Below are 20515 nucleotides of genomic sequence, written 5' to 3' on the forward strand. Positions count from 1 at the left end.
CATACAGGTTTAAAACGACAGTAAATGAATGAAATTATGAAAATGATATATTTAAGAGTGGCGGGTTTGTCTCAATAAATCATCTTGATGATCTTTTTGGGTTTGGTTTTTATTGGTTAGGTCATCCAGCTACCTTACCTTTCAATTATCTTAAATATATAATTTACAGGGGGGATAAAATACAGATAAATTAATACATTAAAAGTTACTATATATTCTCAGTGTGAAGATTAAGCGTCTGTAATAATACTGCAACACCATTCACCAAAAGAAGAAAAATCACTAATGGAGTCAATCTCATTCAGAGCACAATATGACAGGTGACGATAGAAGTACAAACACATCTGCTATGTGATTATTTCACAGATGAGTCTATCCTGTTCCCAACCACAGAACAATCGAGCTAGTCCAACAGAAGTGGGAGTGATGTGTTGCACAGCCGGGGGTGATGCAGGGATCTTAATATCCAAACGTGTTCTCTCCACTGTAGGCCACGTACAAAAAGCCGTCCTCATCTTTTTCTTTCTCGTAGAGCTGCCCCATAGTCAGACTGAAACAAGAATGAAGATTGTGTTCTGACTTACAATTTATCCATACAGATGAATGTATTACATTTAAGAAAACATAACTCTGAATATCAGAATCGTAACCACTATAGTCTGAAAATCTGTCATTCAAACTTTATGTGACCCTGGACCACAAAAGGGTCAATTTTTTAAAATTGAGATTTATACATCATATAAAAGCTTAATAAATATATATAAATATTTGGCTGAGATACAACTATTTGAAAATCTGGAATCTGAGGGTGCAAAAAAATCGAAACATTGAGAAAATCGCCTTTAAAGTTGTCCAAATGAAGTCCTCGATGTTGCTGCATCCACTCACAAAAATAAAATTTTGGTATATTTACGGTAGGAAATTTACAAAATATCTTCATGGAACATGATCTTTACTTAAAGGGATACTTCACCGATTAGCATTAAGCTTTGTATCAGTAGAAACCCGGTAGTATTTCCAAACGACCGTGCTTTCCTCCCTCATGTCCCCCTGAGACGAGAGATTTCTGTATTGTGTGTCTGGAAAAAAACCTCTGATGACACAAAAATCATCATTTAGCTCATCAGAGGCGAGAGACTACAGCCAGTAGGAGGAGCTCGTTCCGCATGTGTTCAACCCGCCCATAGGGGGGTCTCACGATAAAACGCTGTCTTTTCAGTTTCCAGTCGACTAGTAGCTTAGTTGTATCATTTCTTCCGATACTGCCCTCTGTAACCGGTAGGCGTGGCTTGGGAGTGGCCTCGTAGGGCAGCGAAGCAAGTGCATTCTGGGAGTTGTTGTCTTTCATCCACATGAACCAAAAATACATTTTCTGGCTTTTCTCAGTCTAGAAGGCTCCAACTTCTAAAAATAATTTCACATTTCTACTACATAAATGACCCAATTTAAATACACATTCATCTTTCCAGCAGTGAAACATCCTAATGATTTTTGGCATAAAATAAAAATCGATAATTTTGACCCATGCAATGTATTGTTGGCTATTGCCACAAATATACTGTACCCGTGCGACTTGTGACTGGTCTTGTGGACCAGGGTCACATATTTCATGAGTTAAAGTACATTACACTGTTGGAAGTTGACTTCCAATGTTCAGGGTTCAATTTAGATTTTAAGCATGTCAATTTTAAATATGTTTATATTTTCTGCTGCATGTCATGACAGAAATGTAATGTATGAGTTGATGAGTGATATGTGTGCGTGAAACAAAAAATATATTCAACACACTGGTATAGGAAAGGAAAATTACAAAAGGAGGAGGCCCTAATGTCAACGAATCCCTCTGAACAGATTAATCCAAAATAATTCCTTGCTAAATAAACTCTTCTTTCCCCTTCTGTGACCTGTCTTGTTCTCACCACTCAGTGAGCTGTAACCTCCAAGCTAAAGAACTTCAGGTGAGTGTATTTGAGAAGGCAGGTGGGGAAGGCAAACAGAGATCATTCAGGATTTCAGTGGAGGATGTTGGGTGTGACCAAAGAACACTGGAACATATTTCACACACTTTCATACGAAACCTGATGCTATATTTTTAGCTATTGGCCAACAATCACAGCCCTATCTAGTTTCATCAGTTTGAATGTTGCTTGTTCAGAATGAAATTCAAGTCAATCTAAATTCCGTACAAGGAAACGGATTCCTGAGGATGATTAATTAAACTGAATTCCAACAGCTGTAATTGCTTAGCAAGATTACCACTGTCCTCTTCACTCACTGGAATGTTTGTCATGAGATGTGTGGGTGGAAAGGAAGGTAGTGCCTTATTAAAAGTTTTCAACCCCCTTCTTAAATTGTTAAGTCAATTATTATTCTTTAATTAAGATAAACCACAGATGTCCCCGTGGGCACGGTTTGTTCCATGTAAACAGGGCTTTCACAGTTACAGCAAGTCAGGCCAGTTACTATTCTATCACACATATTTAATTCTATCATGCCTCATTTTTGAAACAGTCACCACAGATGTTGTAAAAAAAAAAAGAGCTAAATAAATGTAGGTGTCTTGCATCAGGTTTTCTCTGTATCTGACACTCTCAAGCCTTCAAGGACCTGTCATAACAGCATCATGTTGCCGTGTGGTGTGTTTCTGCCAGACGTCAGGCACTTAGTCTGATTGCTAAACGGGTGTTATTTTGGTCTCGTCAAATCATAGAACCTTCTAGTTGGCTTCAGGCTTTTGCCACATATTTTCTAGGAAACTATAACTGAGATGCCATTTGATTTTTGGCAACAGTGGCTACTCTTAGCTGAGCGCTGGCTAGTTTAAGCACCAGCAACTGCACAGTATGCCTGTTCTCTCTAACATGAGCCACAAAAGCTCCTAACTTTCACAGATGTCAGTGGTCTCTTGCTGGCCTCTCTCAGGCTTCCTTCTTGAATGGTCACTCAGTTTTTAGTGCTTTTCCATTTCTTAATTATAGATATGACTGTATTTGAAAGGATATTCAATGGTTTGGAAATCTTGTGGCATTGCTTAGAGAGTTCTTTTTTTCTCTTTTGTTCATGCGAGTTCTGCCATTATCAACCTTATTTTTAGCATAAGAGCGGCAGAGGCCATTTGTATCTTGAAAGTGTGAGTTCCTGTTTCATCTGCTTCCTATTCATATTTAGGTGCGCTATATTATTATATAGATTGATTTTTATTCTTTTAGATCAGTAACATTAGACACATCTGCTTTGACTTTCAATCGTTAAAACCCCACAAAAGTCCAGTAAAATGACAAACCGTGTGCACGTCCAGGAAGTGAAAACTTTTTATAGAGACTGTAATTGGTAGAACCACTGTAATAAATAAAGCATGATTTTACCTGGACTGAGGGACAGTTTTGTCGACAAAAAGAAATATGGCTTTTTCAGAAGGCAGTTGGATCCGCTTTCTGATGATCCACATGAACTGGGCCACTGTAATGTCAGACGGGACCAGATACTTCCGCTTGTCAATGTCCACAATCTGTGAACCAGATACTTTCTCTACAATAACCTGATAAACACAAGAAAGAGCAATTACAGCTAATAATGTTTTAAATATAAAGCCCTGAGGTTATGACGATATAAAGTTGTTTTACTGGTTTCACTCGTACACAGAATAAACAGACACACTCCAACACAATAGATGGCTCAACTTTTCAGATGGTCTGTCAGGTTCAACACAAATTGTAGCAATGAATATACAGAGGAAACACAAACAGTCATTTGTCTTTGGGGTTTTTTGTATAGTGGAATTTAATAAAAGTCACTGCCAAAAAGTGTTCATTCAAACTTCACAGTTTTCCAAAACTGCATTTTGATCCAAAAACAGAATCTGTTTTCTTTGTGATACAAGAGCGAGAGACTGTCCAGTGTCTTTTATAATCATATATACTTTACTACAAGCATCACTAGATGAATTGTTGAACCCAACTTTTAAAATGGAACTTCATTAACTACAATAACAAAATACAGTGTATTGTAAAAAATAAAATAAAAAGAAATCTTTCAATTGTAAGAGACACAAAAGACTACAAGCGGCATGTCTTATGCAAGACAAACGTGTGAATGTTTGCAGAACATTTTATGAAAATAACTCACTGGTTTGTAGTTCAAAGGTTTGCAGTCGTAAACTGCAAAAACATTTTTTTTTTGGTCTTTTGCTTTAATATGTCTGGCTTGGGACACTTCACATCTATCCTCAATGCCAATTTAAGATTCTTTGGTGTTAAATGCTGTTTGGAAAAACTGCTTTCAGTGCATTAGCACCATGAAAACCTCTGATATGTGTATCTTTCATTGCAGGACAAAGAACAAAAAAAATCGAAATCTTGTTTGCGCTGAATGTTCACATTTGGTGTGGAAATACTGTCGTTGTCTAGATTTGAAAGGGTGTGCTGTTGCAAATCAGTGATGAGCTTTGTTACTATGACTTATCATTATAAATGATAAAATAAAGAAGGCTATACACTTGTTTAAATCGTTGAAATTTTCATTTTTATACTCACAGGAACTCTGTCTGGGTACTTATTGCGGATTTTGGCTGACTCCACACACCTGTGCTCTAAATGACAGAAGAAAGAAAAGAAAAGACATCGATCAGTCAACATGCAAGCTCAGCATGCAATGCTCTCTGCATCATTAATATTCATCAGCCAGTGTTATCAACAGCACTCAGTTGAATTCTCATTGATCACCAGACTCATCTGCATTCTTTTTAATAACTCTATCAATATGCATATACTGTAGCCTATATGTATACATCAATATATAAATAAAATATACATACATACATATACATATATATATATATATATATGTGTGTGTGTGTGTGTGTGTGTGTGTGTGTGTGTATGTATGTATATATACACACACACACGTCACACACATATTACACACACAGTTTGACAACTACCAAAGCATAGACATGTTACTGAGATATTCTCATCAAATAATACATTTGTATATCATATATGGTTTATAAACAAGTGACATGCTAAATGAAAGAAAAACCAATGCACACTGTAATCAAATGCACTTAAACAACAACACCAGAGACAGACTGTCAGCCTAGGCCGTAATCTCGGTTTACTTTCATTATTAAGACGTTATTATGAGCAAACAACAGGCCTGCCAAATAAATAGAGTGGTTGTTCTTGCATGGTAAATGCTGTTAAATTAGATCAAATTAGCAGGTTGACAGAATAAAAACATCGGTTTGACAGATCAATAATTACACGTATCTGACAGGCCGTTGTTGATAATAACATGGCATTTTCGATTATTTACCCAGAGAATGGTCCTCTTTAAACATCCATTTCATTTTTGCAGAGGTATAGCTCGAAGAGCGATCTGTTGGTGAAAAAATAAGTCAATTAAATGTTAAAACTAAAAACGTCAACAATGTAACAACAGCAGACATTCGTCTTCAGACGAGCCGTAATGACGTCAGCCCGTCAGAGGGAGGGTACGTCACAGCGGGGCCGTACCATTCAGTCGATTCGGGGGGTTTCATGCACTAATTCGCTTATCTCTACAGCAAGAACACCTCTGCGATTGTAGAAATCACACGAGCGAACTCGTAGTTTTTGTTTTTAAACATAATTCTGATGAATAGTGATCAAATAATGATTATGCACACACTTCGCGCACTGCTGTTGCTATGGTGAACAGACGACGCTGAGCCACCGGAACCACCAGTGCGCGTGTTGTTTGTTTGCTGGACTGATTAATCTTTACTAAGTTTTTGTTTTCAATAGTGTAATACTATTAAGCCAAAATGCTTTTGTTTATCGTTGTTAGTAAATATATTTGACAACGCATGCACAATTCAAATGATATACGTGTGTTTAAATGGTGTTGTGAATTGTTGGATGGAAGTTCATATTTACCGCAATATTAATAACAATGGCCTTTTATGACGTTTACGCCCATCCTGCTTTAATAAGATACAGAACATGTGTTTGCACGAGAGCAACGCTGTTTGTCTGTGTGGTTTTATGCCTCACGTATATTTCACCTCTTCTGGTGGCTTATAGAAGTCAAGGTAAGATGCATTTTATTCCAAGCTAATTATTTCCCAAATATAGGATCAAATAAAGTGACTCAGTTTGTTGCTATGAACAGGGTTCTGGCTGAAGAGGAGCACATATGAAGAGCAGCCGGTCATACAGTTCCAGTATGACATGATCCTGATGGGAGCAACAGACACAGCAGGGAATTATGTGGCATGGAGCACATTTCCCAATTTTAATCGACTGATCGGAGATAATTTACGCATCCCATATATCTCTGTGAGTACGAAATTTTAAAACCAAATTAACTTAGCTACCATAGCTATTTCAATAGTGAACTCTGGAAGCAAAGCTGCACTGGGTTTGTTCATTATTCAGGCCCAGGAAGAGGACAGGAACCAGGATGGGAAATCGGACTTTCTCAGGCTTCAAATCAGCGTCCCACTCAAGCCAGAAGAGCAGATGTTCAGCATTCAGCTCCTCCTTACCTTCTCATACCAGCTGTTTGTGTGTATTCAGTGCATTCATATAACACCACAAACGAAATGCCTCTCTGTAAATTGGTCTCTCTCTCTCTCTCTATCCCTCTCTCTCTCTCTGTCTGTATCTGATTCATTTGTCTGTCCATCTGTCTAGCGAATGTCTACTGTAGTGATGCAGACGCTTGCCTTCGTGCAGCACTCCTCCCCTGTCCCAGGTTCTCAGCTCTCCATCTGTGGAGACCTGAAGCTAAACCAGCGAACTCCTCTTCCTCACCGAGGCTTACATAGTACCTACAATGTGAGTACATCTGAACAACAGTTCATTTATGCATGACCTTTTTTGACATACAAATCAATGTGGTGATTCATCCATTGCTGGAACTGAAGCTTTGATACTGAACTGGTTTGACTGGTAATGCCATAATCGTGTCAAACGTGTGTCAACCGGAAGATCGTAAATTGAAACATGATGAGCAATGGAAATATGATATGTATTTGCATAGATTTTCCTTATAGTTCTAAATTCTAAATGAACAAACCTGACTATACATAACAATGATGGCTTTCATATAAGCAGGTCAATGTCGTCAGATTATGATTTGTGTGAATAAACATAAGGTTTATTTTGAATTTCCTCTTCCAGGAATCAGTGATTGATGGATCCAGTCCGTTTGCGAGTACATATGACCTGGCCAACATCATTACACTCTATCAGCAGAGAAACTGTAAGATTATGAACCTGTTCTGAGAAAAACTAAATATATTCATAAACAGATGCATTTTATTATTATTGTTGTGAGTATGTTTTAAACCTGTGTTCTTGAAACCTTATTTATCAACTCTTTCTGTCAATTTTAAACGTCAACCCATCATAAGCATGCATTATGTGTGTATTGGTATTGTAGGCATTCCTGTGCTGCTTCGCTGCTTGTGTTTTAGCTGAAATGTCACTTTTGCTCCCAGCAGCCCCTCTATCTTTAAACAGTCTATGTCTCACACACAGTGACAACTCATCTCTCCGGCGTCATTCCCGTTTGGACGGTGGGAAGAGCTGCAAACGCTCCATTCCAGATCAGTGCTCAGATCAACTATCCTGTAGAGACTATTGCATATCCTTTATATGCTCAGTGTGTGTGTTATATGTAAGGGGTAATGTAGAGTTGTTGTTATAGCGAATACAACCCCGACAGGCTGATCAGGACTTGATTCAGCCTGAAGGGGTTGTATTCGCTATAACAACCGCCTCGCTCTACGTTATACCGCTTATTACATGGCTACCTACCAAATAAATCAATAATTTGACACAAAATATTGATTTAAAAAAGGAGTTTATTGATTTAAAAGTGATTGTATTGCTTCCACTAAAGAAAATAGTCCGTTCCATCTCTATGGTTAGAATCCTGCGTCCATAGCAACGCTCTGTTTTGCATGGCAACGGTGTGGTAACTTATACTTAGCAGTGGTCTGTTATCAAGAATTATTACATGGCTTGGTTAAATTCTAATGTAGAATTTGGTCTGTTACACTGTTGCCATGAAAAGCAGAGCGTTGCTATGGACGCAGGATTCTAACCGTAGAGACGGAACAGACTATTTTCTTTAGCGGAAGAAATACAATCGTTTTTTTAAATCAATAAACTCCTTTTTAAATCAATATTTTGTGTCAAATTATTGATTTATTTGGTAGGTAGCCATGTAATAAGCGGGATAATGTAGAGAGAGGCGGTTGTTATAGCGAATACAACCCCGACAGGCTGATCAGGACCCCGACGCGAAGCGATATAACAAATATATATATATTTGTTAAATCGTTTTAACACATTTTAGTACAACTGTCGTTATACATTAATTAAAAAAAATCTTGTTAAAAAACATAAATGTAAACCATTTTGTCGTAGTAACCAAGTATGAAACAATAAAAATATGCAATAAATATCTTTAAATAGAGTATGTTTTACAACAATGGGATAGATTGTGTCCTCATTTCTTCCTTCTGTGGATTACAAATGAAGTTGTTTTGAGGAATGTTGGGTTCAAAACAACATTGTTCCACAGAAGAAAAAAGCCATTATGCTGTGTTATGACTGTTTCGCATTCCTATATAGTAGAAAAGTATTAGAATTTTCGGTGAGTTAACCCTTTGTTGTAAAACATACTCTATTCAAGGATATATACAGGTGTAATACAATGAAGGCAGGCGGAGACGTGGTACTAAGCACAGGGATATTTCATAAAAACAAAACGGGAACCTAGGAGCAAAAAAAGACAAAGAGAAGGAAACAAGGATACAAGAAACAACTGAGAATCAAAAGGACTACAAAGCAGGAACAGGAAACTCAAACTAAAGTCCAAACAGGATATTGGGTACTCTATATAATACATATTTTTATTGTTTCATGCTTGGTTACTAACATCAACCATCTGGTCTACAACAAAATGCTAATACCAAAAAAATAATACAAAATAAACTAGGTCTGAAGTTTCTTTCAGATAACATTATTTTGATATAAAACACATGATAGGAAATTGTCCCATTATGCTTTTTATTTTGTGGCTACAACCTAGTCTCTCATGACATGAGCACATATTGGACACATAAAGTAACTTCCTGACTTCTGTGCATTCCTAGACTAGCCTTTCATGCTTCAGTTGAGCAACTCAAGTTTAATTTCCTTAACACGTTTTGTTCTACCTATCGACCAGGCTTTTGGGAAATGATTAAGTTTGCCTGGATTCAGTATGTCAGCGTCCTGCTCATCTTTCTTTGGGTTTTCCAGCACATTCAAACTTTCATCTTTCAAAACCAGGTTTTACCGACCAGCACAGTACCACCGTTTAAACAGCACAGCTCCTGATGTGACCTGGGTTTCTTTTTCTTCCTTTTTTTATGATATTTTTAATCTTCATTCATTGATGAGGACTTGTTTGCTAGCGAGTTTTTCGATATATAGTTCTCTTTGTTCAGTTCAAGTACATCATGCAGAATTCCCAGCAGGATGCCTGTGGAGTCTCTGGCTTTTCTGGTTTCCTTCAAGTTCAGCCGCATACTGTACAATATATATTTTTTGCTGTGTGGTTGCAATGTGAAAGAATGATAGAATAAATATGTCAAAACCTTACACAAAGTTTGTTTTTTAAGCATGTTTAACTAACTGTTGAACTGTTAAACATTTCATAGTGTTAGCGTGGTGTCTAAGATACTGCATGCTTTGGGGTTGGAAATTTAATGTCGTTCGACAGGCTATGTTACACTAAATTATGTGACAAACATAATGTCAGTGGTTAAGCTAAAGTAAACAAGAGGATATAACTGTCAATAATGTGCTTTCAAACTACTGTTGAATCAAACCAAACAACACCACATAATGTGTTTGCTTTAGGCTCTTGCCTTTGTCTCGGTTTGTTCCACAGATACACATTCATAAAAACTGTATAAATGTATTTCTAATATTCTCTATATTCTCCTCCATATCCCCCAGTGAGATCAAACACAGGAAGTTTGGCACAATGGACAGGATGCAGATGTAATGTTTTCCTGTTTCGTTCATCCTTTTTGTGACAATGTGACACAACCAGCTCTTCTCAAATATGGGGATTTATATCTTGCAAAGATTTAGTTGGTGTATATTAATATTTCAGGAAAACTTCTCAGATACTAGCTAGGTAAGTCAGCAATGTGTGTCTTAAGTAGTCTACAAAAGGGTAGTTTCCATAAGTACACACACACACACACACACACACACACACACACACACACACACACACACACACACACACACACGTTTTAAATGAGATTTGTATTATTCCTAACACGAAAGGTATCTATACAATGAAGTAAAGGAGTAAAGGTATATATACTATTTGAAGTTGATTAAAATATCATCTTACATATGGCATTAGTTCCGCCCACTCCTGCCAGTCCCCCTTAAAGGCCACGTCTCAGCTTTCCCCACATCTAGAGAGTTCACGGCAGAAACTTTATAACACTGAATACGGACACATTACTCAACAGGAGGTAAGGTAAAATAGGCCATGCTTTAATAATATACGTATACAGTAGACATACGGTATTATAATTTGGCTATGCATTTTAGCTAAAGTATTTGTTGGATAACTCTTTAAATGATCTGTTTGGTGGGAGCGTTATTTTTTGTAGATGACTGAACATGGCAGCCGAGTTTCCTCTAGGTCAGTGGAAGTCGCGTGTGTCTAATATAACATTTATATTCTCATTTAGGCGATGTTAACAGCATTTAGACTTAACAATGAAATTATTCAAATAAGAATCCCTTGATAGCCCGACAAATGAATCGTTAAAAGGTTTGTGTTGGTTTGTTTGTGTCTAATGTCCCCAAACACTAGTTCCCTCAATAAGCATTTTTTAGAGAAATGTACTCGCATAAAGGAAACAAACGGAATCTAATCATATTATTAATTTATCACACCTTATTTCCCATCTGTTTTCCCTGTCAGGTGTATTACACTATTAAAGCGACAATTCGCCCAATAATGAAATTAATATTACCTGGGGCTCCAAACCCGGAAATGGTCAGACTCATAAAGTCTTCGGAAGCCATTTCATCAGAAGATATGTATAATAACCCTCGGATTGTACGGACCGCTTTTATGGAGTATTTGCTTTTCAATTACAGGTTTTGAATGAGGGTGAGTAAATGACAATTACAATTTTTAGGTGAACTATCCCTTTAAAACAAATATCTAAAAGTTACATGTTTTGGTCGTTTCCGCGAACACGTAACACGCTTTTTATCAGAGGGAAGCTTTCCGTTGATGCATTGTGCGTTTCCATTTCATTTGATATCCGTGCCTCCAGTGTGTGTATTGGTTTCATGGTTTTTACACAACATATTTCATTTGTTTTCTCTTCTTTTGATTCATATGATTGAAAGTAGTAGCAGAAATATTTTTTATGACTTTCGCTTTCGCGTCTCTATTTTTTATTTTGTCTGTTAAAAGTAAACCGCACCTTGCAGATTAGCGTTCACTTTATCTCCTCATTTGTAGTCTCACTGCCACCTGCTGGTTAGCGTTAGAAGTCTATACCTTTAAATTATATATATATGTATGTGTGTGTGTGTGTGTGTGTGTGTGTGTGTGTGTGTGTGTGTATGTATATATATTTTTTCTTTTTTTAAATTATTATTATTATTATTATATATATATATTTTTTGGAATATAAGTGTTACATTTGAGAGAGAGAGAGACACTGATTCATCCTAGCTGAATGTCTGATGATAAATCTTTTCACTGAAATAGATTTTAGGTGTGTGACAAATAAGCTAACTGGTGACTTGCCTATCTATAGTGGGTGGTTTTTATCTCTTAGATTTGATTCCATAAATGAGGGGCATCTTATTGATCTTGCTTTGTGATTTTAAGTGTATAAAGCTGGATATAATTCAATTTACTTTCTAAAGTCAATTTTACTCTCATTTGGCCCAGTTGTTTATAATAAGTAATCTGATCGGATAGATCTACCTGATCCTGGATAGCAAAACATAGGATTTTGAAATCCAGATCATTCTAATTCAGATTAAACATTTTGAACAAATGAGCCTTGGTAGCTGTGATCCTGGGTCCAGTTGTTAATAAATAATCTGGGCGAAGTGGATCCATCCAATCTCGAAAATGGGTTCTGTAATCAGATTACATCACATAATCTAATCTTGGTTTTGATCTGAATCAAACCTTCATTATATGTTTAAAACTTTTTAGTTTTAGATTGGGATTCTTTGATCCAAAAATCATTATCTTGATCCCAGTAAAGGGTGGATTTCAGGAAAAACATTTGTATCATGTAGTATACGTATTTAATGTTACTTTTTTTTAAATTTATACTTAATTTGTTTAACCGTTACAGTGATACACATTAGGTTTTTAAGCCTTTCAGTAGAGTAAAGTAAAAACAATCCCCCAAACAGCTGTCAAGATCAAACAAAAAGATTTGTAACAATAAAATATTAATATAATATTAATATAAATGTTTTTTAATCACCTTATAGTAATTACATTGGCACAGTCATCAGAAATAAGCCAGTCAAAAATATGACTGGTCCTTAAAGGAACATGGTAATGGAAAAAATCAGAGATGGGAGGAAAAACTATCTAACAATGATTTTGCAATATCTCGCATATGTTTTGTGTTTTCCAGAGAAATTTGTGTTCCCTTTTGAGAACGGTTCACTTGTATTGCGTTGCTAGACGCTATGGGAAAACTCTTTTTCTCGATAATATTGAAGCCTTTATTTTAAAGGCTGTGCATTTCTGCCCACCCACCGGCGTTGGATGGAGGTCTAAAGTGAGTCACCCATCCAAGCCGTGCAGAACCACTTCAGCTCTTGCTGGCCGAGCCTATGCGTCCGCTGGTCAAGCTGCTTCAGCCCTGCACACTATGACGGTCCTCCAAGTGTTCCAGACGTACCTTCTACGCTCCATGGACGAGTCTGGACCGGACCCTGCAGCGTTCCGCGATCTGCACAGCGCCCCCGTTGGTTTTGACTTTTAGTTCTACTATAAGCCTCGGGCTTCACAGCCCCAGATTGTAGTTTAGAGCGAAGTTGTCAGCTCGCCGTTTTGAAATGGGTTCCCATAGCAATATGAGTGAACCGTTCTTGAAAGGGAACGTACTAGAGATGCGCGGTTGGCGGTTACAGTCGCGGACTCCGCGGATAAACCGCGGATCGGGCGGATGACATGACGAAAAAAAATATTTTAATTAAATTCGGGCGGGTGGCGGGCGGTTGAACCAAGTCATCAGCCGCGCTTTGCATCGCCCAATCAGCGGATGGCGGGCGGGTGCGGTTTTGAAAATTGGTCAAAAACGTTGGTGCGGATGGATGGCGGACGGGTGATGAGTTTTGTGATGCGGTTGCGGATGAAATAATAGCCCATCCGCGCATCTCTAGAACGTACTCTGTTACTGACGTAACCTCGGTTCCCTGAGAGTAACGGAACGAGTATTGCGTAGAGACGGACGTGCTATTAAGCTTCACGTTCAGCTACTGTCGCTTCAGTCAATTTAACCTGGTTCCTATGGCGAAATGGGCCGCTTAAATAGTCAGTTGACCCGCCCCACACGCCGCCTGCCTGGGCCTGGCCCACGCCGAGGCGGCCTTCTTGAACTCTACGTGCGTGCACTGCGCCGACCTGCCGAAATGCTCCTGTAAAAAGGAAGTACGTCTGGTATTTCCAGTCGAGCCGCCGCCAGGCTGCTTCAAGGAGGAGGTCTCCGTTCTTCCACAATGTCTACGAGCACATGGTAAAGTTGTGATCTGCACCACAATCGGCACGCTTCTAAAGGGACGAGGCGGAAGCCCACGGCTCTGTGTGCATGCAAGGAGATCGTCGCCGTGCATCTGTGCCCGTCCGTTCGTCTCTGGGCGCGGATCTCAGCTTGCAGTCCAAGCCGTGCAAGTTCACGGCTCATCTGAAAAAAGAAAGGCTCCAATCACTCCCTCCTGCCTCCTTGGTGACGCCGTGGAGTCAGTTACTGAGCATTTTTCTGAGGCGCAAAAGCGCAAAGGCTATGAGTCACGAATATTGCCCCGTCGCTCGTTCCAGCCCTTGTTAAGGTCTCTCTCTTTGTCTGCACCTCGTCCTGCCTAAGATCGGCTAAGCAGCCCGCTGCGGCTCCGCCCTGAGCCGGATCTTCGCCGTAGGCAGTGGGCGGGACCAGGAATGTAGCATCACGGAACACGGAAAGCGCCGTCCTCGGCTGCCAAGCCTTCATCCTATGGACCATCCAAAAGGAGGAGAGAGTTTGTTTGAGGCCCCGCCCCCAAGCGCAGTGTTCTGCATCATGTCCCCTCTGTTCCTGTAGGCGACATTTGCAATGTTTGTGTGCTGTTTGTGTGAGCTCCACAATAAGAGCACATATCCCTTCAAACAAAGGGCCGTTTCCTCCTCATACACTCAACACTGTATCACTCGCCCTGCCCCGAGCAGCGCGGAGTCGCACTCCGTGGCTATATTGGCCTCCCGATGGAAAAACGTGAGAGTGCCAATGTTCCCCCGCCCTGCACGACACAGGCAGCCAGCCTGGCTGGGGTAGGGCTCCAGTCTACAGACTGGCAATAGAGGCCATAGAACTAGAGACTTTCTCACTGGATTGTGGATGCTTTCGTGCTGGCTTACGCGTGCCAGGGAAGGCTTATGCGCACTCATTCGACGAGGGCTGTTACCTCTTCGTGGGCCTGGCCTTCTCAGAACACCTTCGCCAGATTTTGCAAGCTGGGTTTACCGTATGTGGCGTCTTTCGGTGAGTTAAATTCCTTACTCATGTATTGTGAACTGTTCTAGTTGTACGCAGTGGTTACCACTATGCGGTTGACTCTGTGTTTATGGCTACTAGTGTTTAATACAGTTGTTACCGCTAACGCCGTTGACACTGTGTTTACTTTCATGCTTGAATGCTTATTGTGTTGTGTCTGCCCTGGATCAGTGCAGCCTTCACTTTCATTGCGTTTGTATTTGCAATTTTCATAGGATGACGTCTCATTGGTCTAGTCCCGTCTATCAGATGCAAGCACTCCTAGCGGTGCGGCTATTGGCTCATTGTCTGTCTCTTCCGTGGCTGGTGTAGCTTGGCCCCATTTTACCTGGGCTTATCTTCACTACTAGAGGCGGGGGAGACATTGCGTTAGCCATCATGTTCGCTGTTTGATCAGCTGTGCATCGTTCAGTCGTGATTCTTGCATACTTCGCGACAATTGGCCAGCTGTTCCAAGCTGGCGTCAGCCCATAAGATTTCAACAAAAGTGGAGAAGGGAGGAGTTCCCACAGCGTAGCTATGCAATGTCTCGTTTCCGCCTCTCAGGGAACCGAGGTTACGATAGTAACGGAGACGTTTTCCTGAGAAACTTTTGCAAAACTTTTGAGTTAATTCAGAACGAAAGCAAAGTTTCTTATGGGAATCCAAAACTTTTGCAGGGAAGTGGAAAAGTTCCACTTTTTTTTTTCTCCCATCATGCTTTTCATCACCATGTCCTTTAGTGGCTCCGTAGTCTCTCCTTAGATTTTCTCATCAAATTAAAAACTGACCCCATGTTAACTATTCTACCTGTTGTTCTTTACATAGTAAGTAGCCTACATACATTGTGAAATGTAAACTCATTTGGAGCACTGGAAACCTGGAAAAGTGTGTATGGGTTTAATTCTGATCCAGATGAATCTTTTTGAACAGCGGGGCCCTGGTTTCATCTCTTACTTTGATCAAGTATTTCCACGTAGTACTAAATGTACTAAATGTGATTTCACTTGGTAGTTGGTACTCAACAATATTATTGATCTGACTGTACTGACGCCATTGTATAAAAACTGAACTGAGCTGGATGATGACATAATTTTCTGCAGAACTGCTTTATAGATTAAATGAACTTGTTTAATAAATAATGATCTTTTACAATGGAACTGAACCAACACTGAACTGACTTCAGCTGAACAACAGCCGAAATGCATAATTTTCCTGTTTATCACTGTAAAGCTGCTTTGATACAATCTGTATTGTATAAAGCACTATAGAATAAAGGTGACTTGATTTGACACTTAGATTGTCTCTTTTCTGCGCTATCGTTTATATTTAAAAACAAAACAAAAAAACATCTGAGCCAGTTAAGTCCTGTCAATCAAAAGGGAGAAGACGTTTACAAACTGATGCAGGAATAAGATGTCTATTATCTTAGTTGAAAAATGACAGCAGAGTTGTGATTTTGCATCATATAAATAAAGTATAATCATATCACTTAAAAAAAAAAAATTCTATACAGAGAAAGTGAAAAGTGTAGCTTAAAAGTTTAAAACTATTATAATTAATCCTTTAAACTAGAATGATAGTTTGTTTTAAACCTTTGTTTTTTGTGCTTTGGTAGGTTTATAAAGTTGCCGTAATGCTGCGGTGGAGAGCGCCGAAACCCCCTGTGTTGAGTCTCCTGCTGATTCCAGCGGTCGCTGGTGTGCTTCTGTACAGCTGGTACAGTCGCCCGCCTCTTCTAAACGCCTCTTCGTCTGAGGGCAAGGTGCACGTGCTGCTGCTCTCGTCCTGGAGGTCCGGCTCGTCCTTCCTGGGACAGGTGTTCAACCAGCATCCAGATGTGTTTTATCTGATGGAGCCAGGCTGGCACGTGTGGACGTCCATACAGCAAGCCGGCGCTCGTAGTCTGCGAATGGCGGTGCGCGATATGATCCGCAGCGTCTTCCAGTGCGACATGTCAGTGATGGATGCGTACATCCCCCAACCACAAAACGTCTCCAAACTCTTCATGTGGAGCCACAGCCGTGCACTCTGCTCTCCGCCCGCGTGTTTTCTCACGCCTCGTGACGAGATTAGCAAAGAACCAGAATGCAAGAAGCAATGCAACGTGCAAGGTTTGAAGCTTGCGGAGGCGGCGTGCAGGACTTACAGCCATGTTGTGTTAAAAGAGGTTCGCTTCTTTGAGCTGGAGTCCCTTTACCCCTTACTGCGGGACCCCTCTCTGGATCTGCGCATCATCCATCTAGTTCGGGATCCGCGAGCGGTGCTTCGCTCCAGGGAGCAGTCGGTCAAAGCCCTGGTGAAAGATAACGCCATAGTACTAGAACAGGCTGATATTCCAGAGGACGATATATCGTACCAAATCTTACAGGAGATTTGCCGCAGTCATGTGCGCATTTATGAGACCGCCATGTTTAAGGCACCCGATTTCCTACGGGGGCGCTACAAAATGATACGCTATGAGGATCTAGTGCGTAACACGCTGGCGGAGATCGAAGCCATGTACCAGTTTGTGGGTCTGGAGATGACGGAAACTCTGCAGGAGTGGATTTACCGCATCACTCATGGTAAGGGCAAGGGATCGAAGAAGGAGGCCTTCAAAATCACTTCCCGAAACGCAGAGGACGTCTCCTTGGCTTGGCGAACCACCTTACCGTTTGAAAAAGTCCAGCGCATCCAGGATGTGTGCAAAGGAGCCATGTCTCTGCTGGGATATCAGATGGTGGATAGTGAGAAAGAGCAAAAGCTGCTGGATTTAAACATTCTGACGCCGCGCGAACGCTATAAGTTCAGCTGGATACCATCCAAAAGCACCACCCCTAAAGTATAGAGTTAACCTAGTGATCAAATGTCTTAAGACTGAGCCCTGCACGGGCCTCAAATCTAGGCCCGAGCCCGGCCCTGGCCCGAGACGCTCAGGCCCTAGCCCGACCCGTGTCCGACAGCTCATCAGAATTATCAGCCCGAGTCCGACCCGAGCCCATATTTTTTTTTTTTCTCACAGCGGCAGCCTGCCCTATTTGCAGCCATTAAAATATGTCCATTTTGTTAGTTATGTTTCTTTTCTTTTCATTTCTTTAAGTTAATTTAGACAAATGTTTGGAGCTTTAAAAAAAAAAAAAATAAATAAATAAATGACGACCAAGCAAGCCGAGCCAACAGCGAGTAACAACATGTTTGATCAATTTAGCCTCTCAAATCAACGCTAATACTTTACTTGGCTACAATAAAATCCATAGATATATAACACTTCAAGCATATCACACAGACAGTTAGTTTAAAGGGGTCATGAACTGGATTGTTTTATTATTTTATAATGTTGCCTGGGGTGCCCTTATAATGTTAGTATGATTTTTACATCAAAAATTTTCATAATTTATAAATAAAAGCCATTTTTCCAAGCCTCATTTCAGCTTCAGATCTGAACGCTCCGTTTTAAGGGGCGTGTCTGCTGTGAGACTGCAATGCAAACGCCCACTGCTGTGATTGGCTGACATGCTTGCATATGAAATAGCTATTATTACATGAACTCTCTCAAACTTTTACTACGTTTTTACTATTACAGCTATCGAGATTAACACATCATGAAAAGTATCGTTTAAAGCATTATATTTAAATCTATTCCATCACATGAAAGGTTGCAGCATGATGAGCACTGAGCAGATGACAGACAGTCTGTTGATCGCGCAACGCAATTTTTGCACTCTCACAAATGCTTACACCAAATCACAATGCAAACACGATGTGAATACACAGTAAGAGCTTCGTTGTGTAGTGTAACAGTGTCATTATTTCATCACGAGTTTGGTAAGTGTCCATAAGCTCTCGCGGCTCGCGCTGTGCTGTTTGATTGACAGCTTGGGCGAATGGAAAGGGAACGTTCTTTGATCGCTTTCTGTATATAATTTAATTAAGGTTAAAAAAGATGATTTTCATAATACTACGAGAAATTATGTGAAGTTGATCGTTTAGTCACTGATGCATAAACAGTATTGAACGATTTTAAGAGAAAGATATCTGAACTTGAATAATTACACATCAGAAATCACTGATCGCAGATCAGGCATTAGAATACACATGGTTACTTAAGTTACATGTTGCTGGCAGATCCGTGTCGGGAAATTGTGATTGACTGATTTAATAAAGTTTAACCATGCTGGAATCCGAAGGAAGCTTATGCAGACTGTCTTTTTCCACAACCAGGCACTGCACAATATTTAGTAAACCGCATGTTTATTGCTTGGAAGTAGCTCAATCCGGTTTAGCAATCATCATGTCGTCTATTTAGCATGTTTGGGCGAATCGGTGGGCGGGGCTAAACAGGCCGTGTTGAAGTAGGCGTTGATCTTCTTTTGTGGAGGCGGTGTTTTATCCTCTTTGACGTCATAGATCCCCACTTTGAAAAACGAGTCGTTTGCTGAGCCTGATGTCTATAAAAGCTTTTATTGGACTAACAAGGTAGTTTTCAGTTCTGAAACTTACAGGATATTATTATAGTATTATGATCTCTTATATGTCAAAAGCTCAAGGAAAATTTGATTTCTCAGTTCATCACCCCTTTAATGTTTATTTATTAAACCACAGTGAGTAAAATTTTTTTAAATACTGAGGCAGGCTCAAGCTGCTTGCAACAGCGCTCGCAAACGAAATGAGCTATAACCAATCTAAACAAATTAAATTAAATAAATCAAAAGCAAACTTGCAGGTTATCTTACCTCAAAAATGCACCACAGAACATGGCCATTCTTTTTTCCAGTAGTTTCCAACAGTTAAACGAAAATAAAGTCCAATCAAACGAAAAGTTAGAACAGTCTCTTACAGAGTAGGGGAGACCGGGGACAGTTGCAACACTTTTTGCATTTCTCTCAGTTACTCAGAGACTATTTGGAGTAGACCAACCAAATTTGTATATATTAAAGGGGCTATATGCAACTGTTTCCCCAAAATAAACGTAACAATAGCCTTTTTATTTGACCATGTATGACTCAAACATCTCCTGATGAGCATACTGACACCTTGTCAGCTCACAGTGGGTGCACCTATAAGCCTGTATCCTATTTTTCCTATTTTCTGTCGGGTCGGATTTTTCGCGCGCTGTCTGCGGATGTGACGTCAAGCGCGTTCATGTTAAACGTTTCAGATCACTCTGCCACCACCGCTAGTCAGCAAACAAACTTAGTTTCTCAAACAATATATGTATTTGACTGTTCTTACCTCTGTAAACATAATGTTGACTTCTTTGCAGCGGATGACTTGTGAAGTGTGCACGTACGAGAGCGAGCAGAAAGGAAGAGCAGTTCCGTTTTTTGGCCACAGGTGTCAGTCGCGAGTTTAAATTTCAGAAAAAAGCATATAGCCCCTTTAAACTTGCATCTGTCTGCTAATTATCCATACCATTTAAAGATGATTATATATGACATATCGTTCACAGTATTTATTTGAATGGAAGAAGTCAGATGTTGCAACTGACCCCGACCCAGGGGACGGTTGCAACACAACCCAGGGACGGTTGCAACATGTTCAAAATACCTTAAATTTCTCTAATTAATTTTAGCTTTTTGTCTCAATGAGCATATAATTCTGAAAATATTAACTGTTTTAGGCCTACTATAATATTATAGTATTATGTATTTCAATAATATTATTGTAGCCTATAATTTATTTATTTAGTCATATTTATCGAATAACAGTTGAGTTTTGTTTGTGTAAAACATAGGCCTACATAGA

The 20515-nt window shown here is 39.7% G+C and overlaps 3 protein-coding genes across 6 annotated transcripts; 2 read left to right on the forward strand and 1 right to left on the reverse strand.

Moving 5' to 3' along the window:
* Positions 1–93: 93 nt before the first annotated feature.
* Positions 94–5511, reverse strand: gabarapl2 (GABA(A) receptor-associated protein like 2). Its single transcript, XM_081356100.1, has 4 exons — positions 5314–5511; positions 4533–4588; positions 3366–3538; positions 94–550 (listed from the first exon to the last, which is right to left on the reverse strand). Exons 1-4 carry the CDS (start codon positions 5345–5347, stop codon positions 460–462), a joined length of 354 nt encoding a protein of 117 aa, XP_081212226.1. The 5' UTR covers positions 5348–5511; the 3' UTR covers positions 94–459.
* Positions 5494–9803, forward strand: tmem231 (transmembrane protein 231). Of its 2 annotated transcripts, none has more exons than XM_081356099.1 (7): positions 5494–6070; positions 6151–6317; positions 6417–6545; positions 6675–6818; positions 7164–7245; positions 7524–7629; positions 9212–9803. In XM_081356099.1, the coding sequence occupies exons 1-7, from the start codon at positions 5932–5934 to the stop codon at positions 9372–9374; spliced, it is 930 nt and encodes a 309-aa protein (XP_081212225.1). In that variant the 5' UTR covers positions 5494–5931; the 3' UTR covers positions 9375–9803. The 2 variants fall into 2 exon arrangements, with proteins under 2 accessions (XP_081212225.1, XP_081212224.1); XM_081356098.1 differs by having other exon boundaries at positions 7506–7629; positions 9212–9637.
* Positions 9804–10476: 673 nt separating this feature from the next.
* On the forward strand, positions 10477–19454 carry chst6 (carbohydrate sulfotransferase 6). 3 transcript variants are annotated; one of them, XM_081356589.1, is made up of 2 exons: positions 10477–10534; positions 16407–19454. In XM_081356589.1, exon 2 carries the CDS (start codon positions 16425–16427, stop codon positions 17616–17618), a length of 1194 nt encoding a protein of 397 aa, XP_081212715.1. In that variant the 5' UTR covers positions 10477–10534; positions 16407–16424; the 3' UTR covers positions 17619–19454. The 3 variants fall into 3 exon arrangements, with proteins under 3 accessions (XP_081212715.1, XP_081212716.1, XP_081212714.1); XM_081356590.1 differs by having other exon boundaries at positions 10527–10707; positions 16407–19448; XM_081356588.1 differs by lacking the exon at positions 10477–10534 and adding an exon at positions 11100–11184 and having other exon boundaries at positions 16407–19448.
* The last annotated feature ends 1061 nt before the right edge of the window (positions 19455–20515 follow it).

This window comes from Scardinius erythrophthalmus (genome assembly GCF_964197995.2).
Source record: "Scardinius erythrophthalmus genome assembly, chromosome: 24".
Classification (NCBI taxonomy): Eukaryota; Metazoa; Chordata; class Actinopteri; order Cypriniformes; family Leuciscidae; genus Scardinius; species Scardinius erythrophthalmus.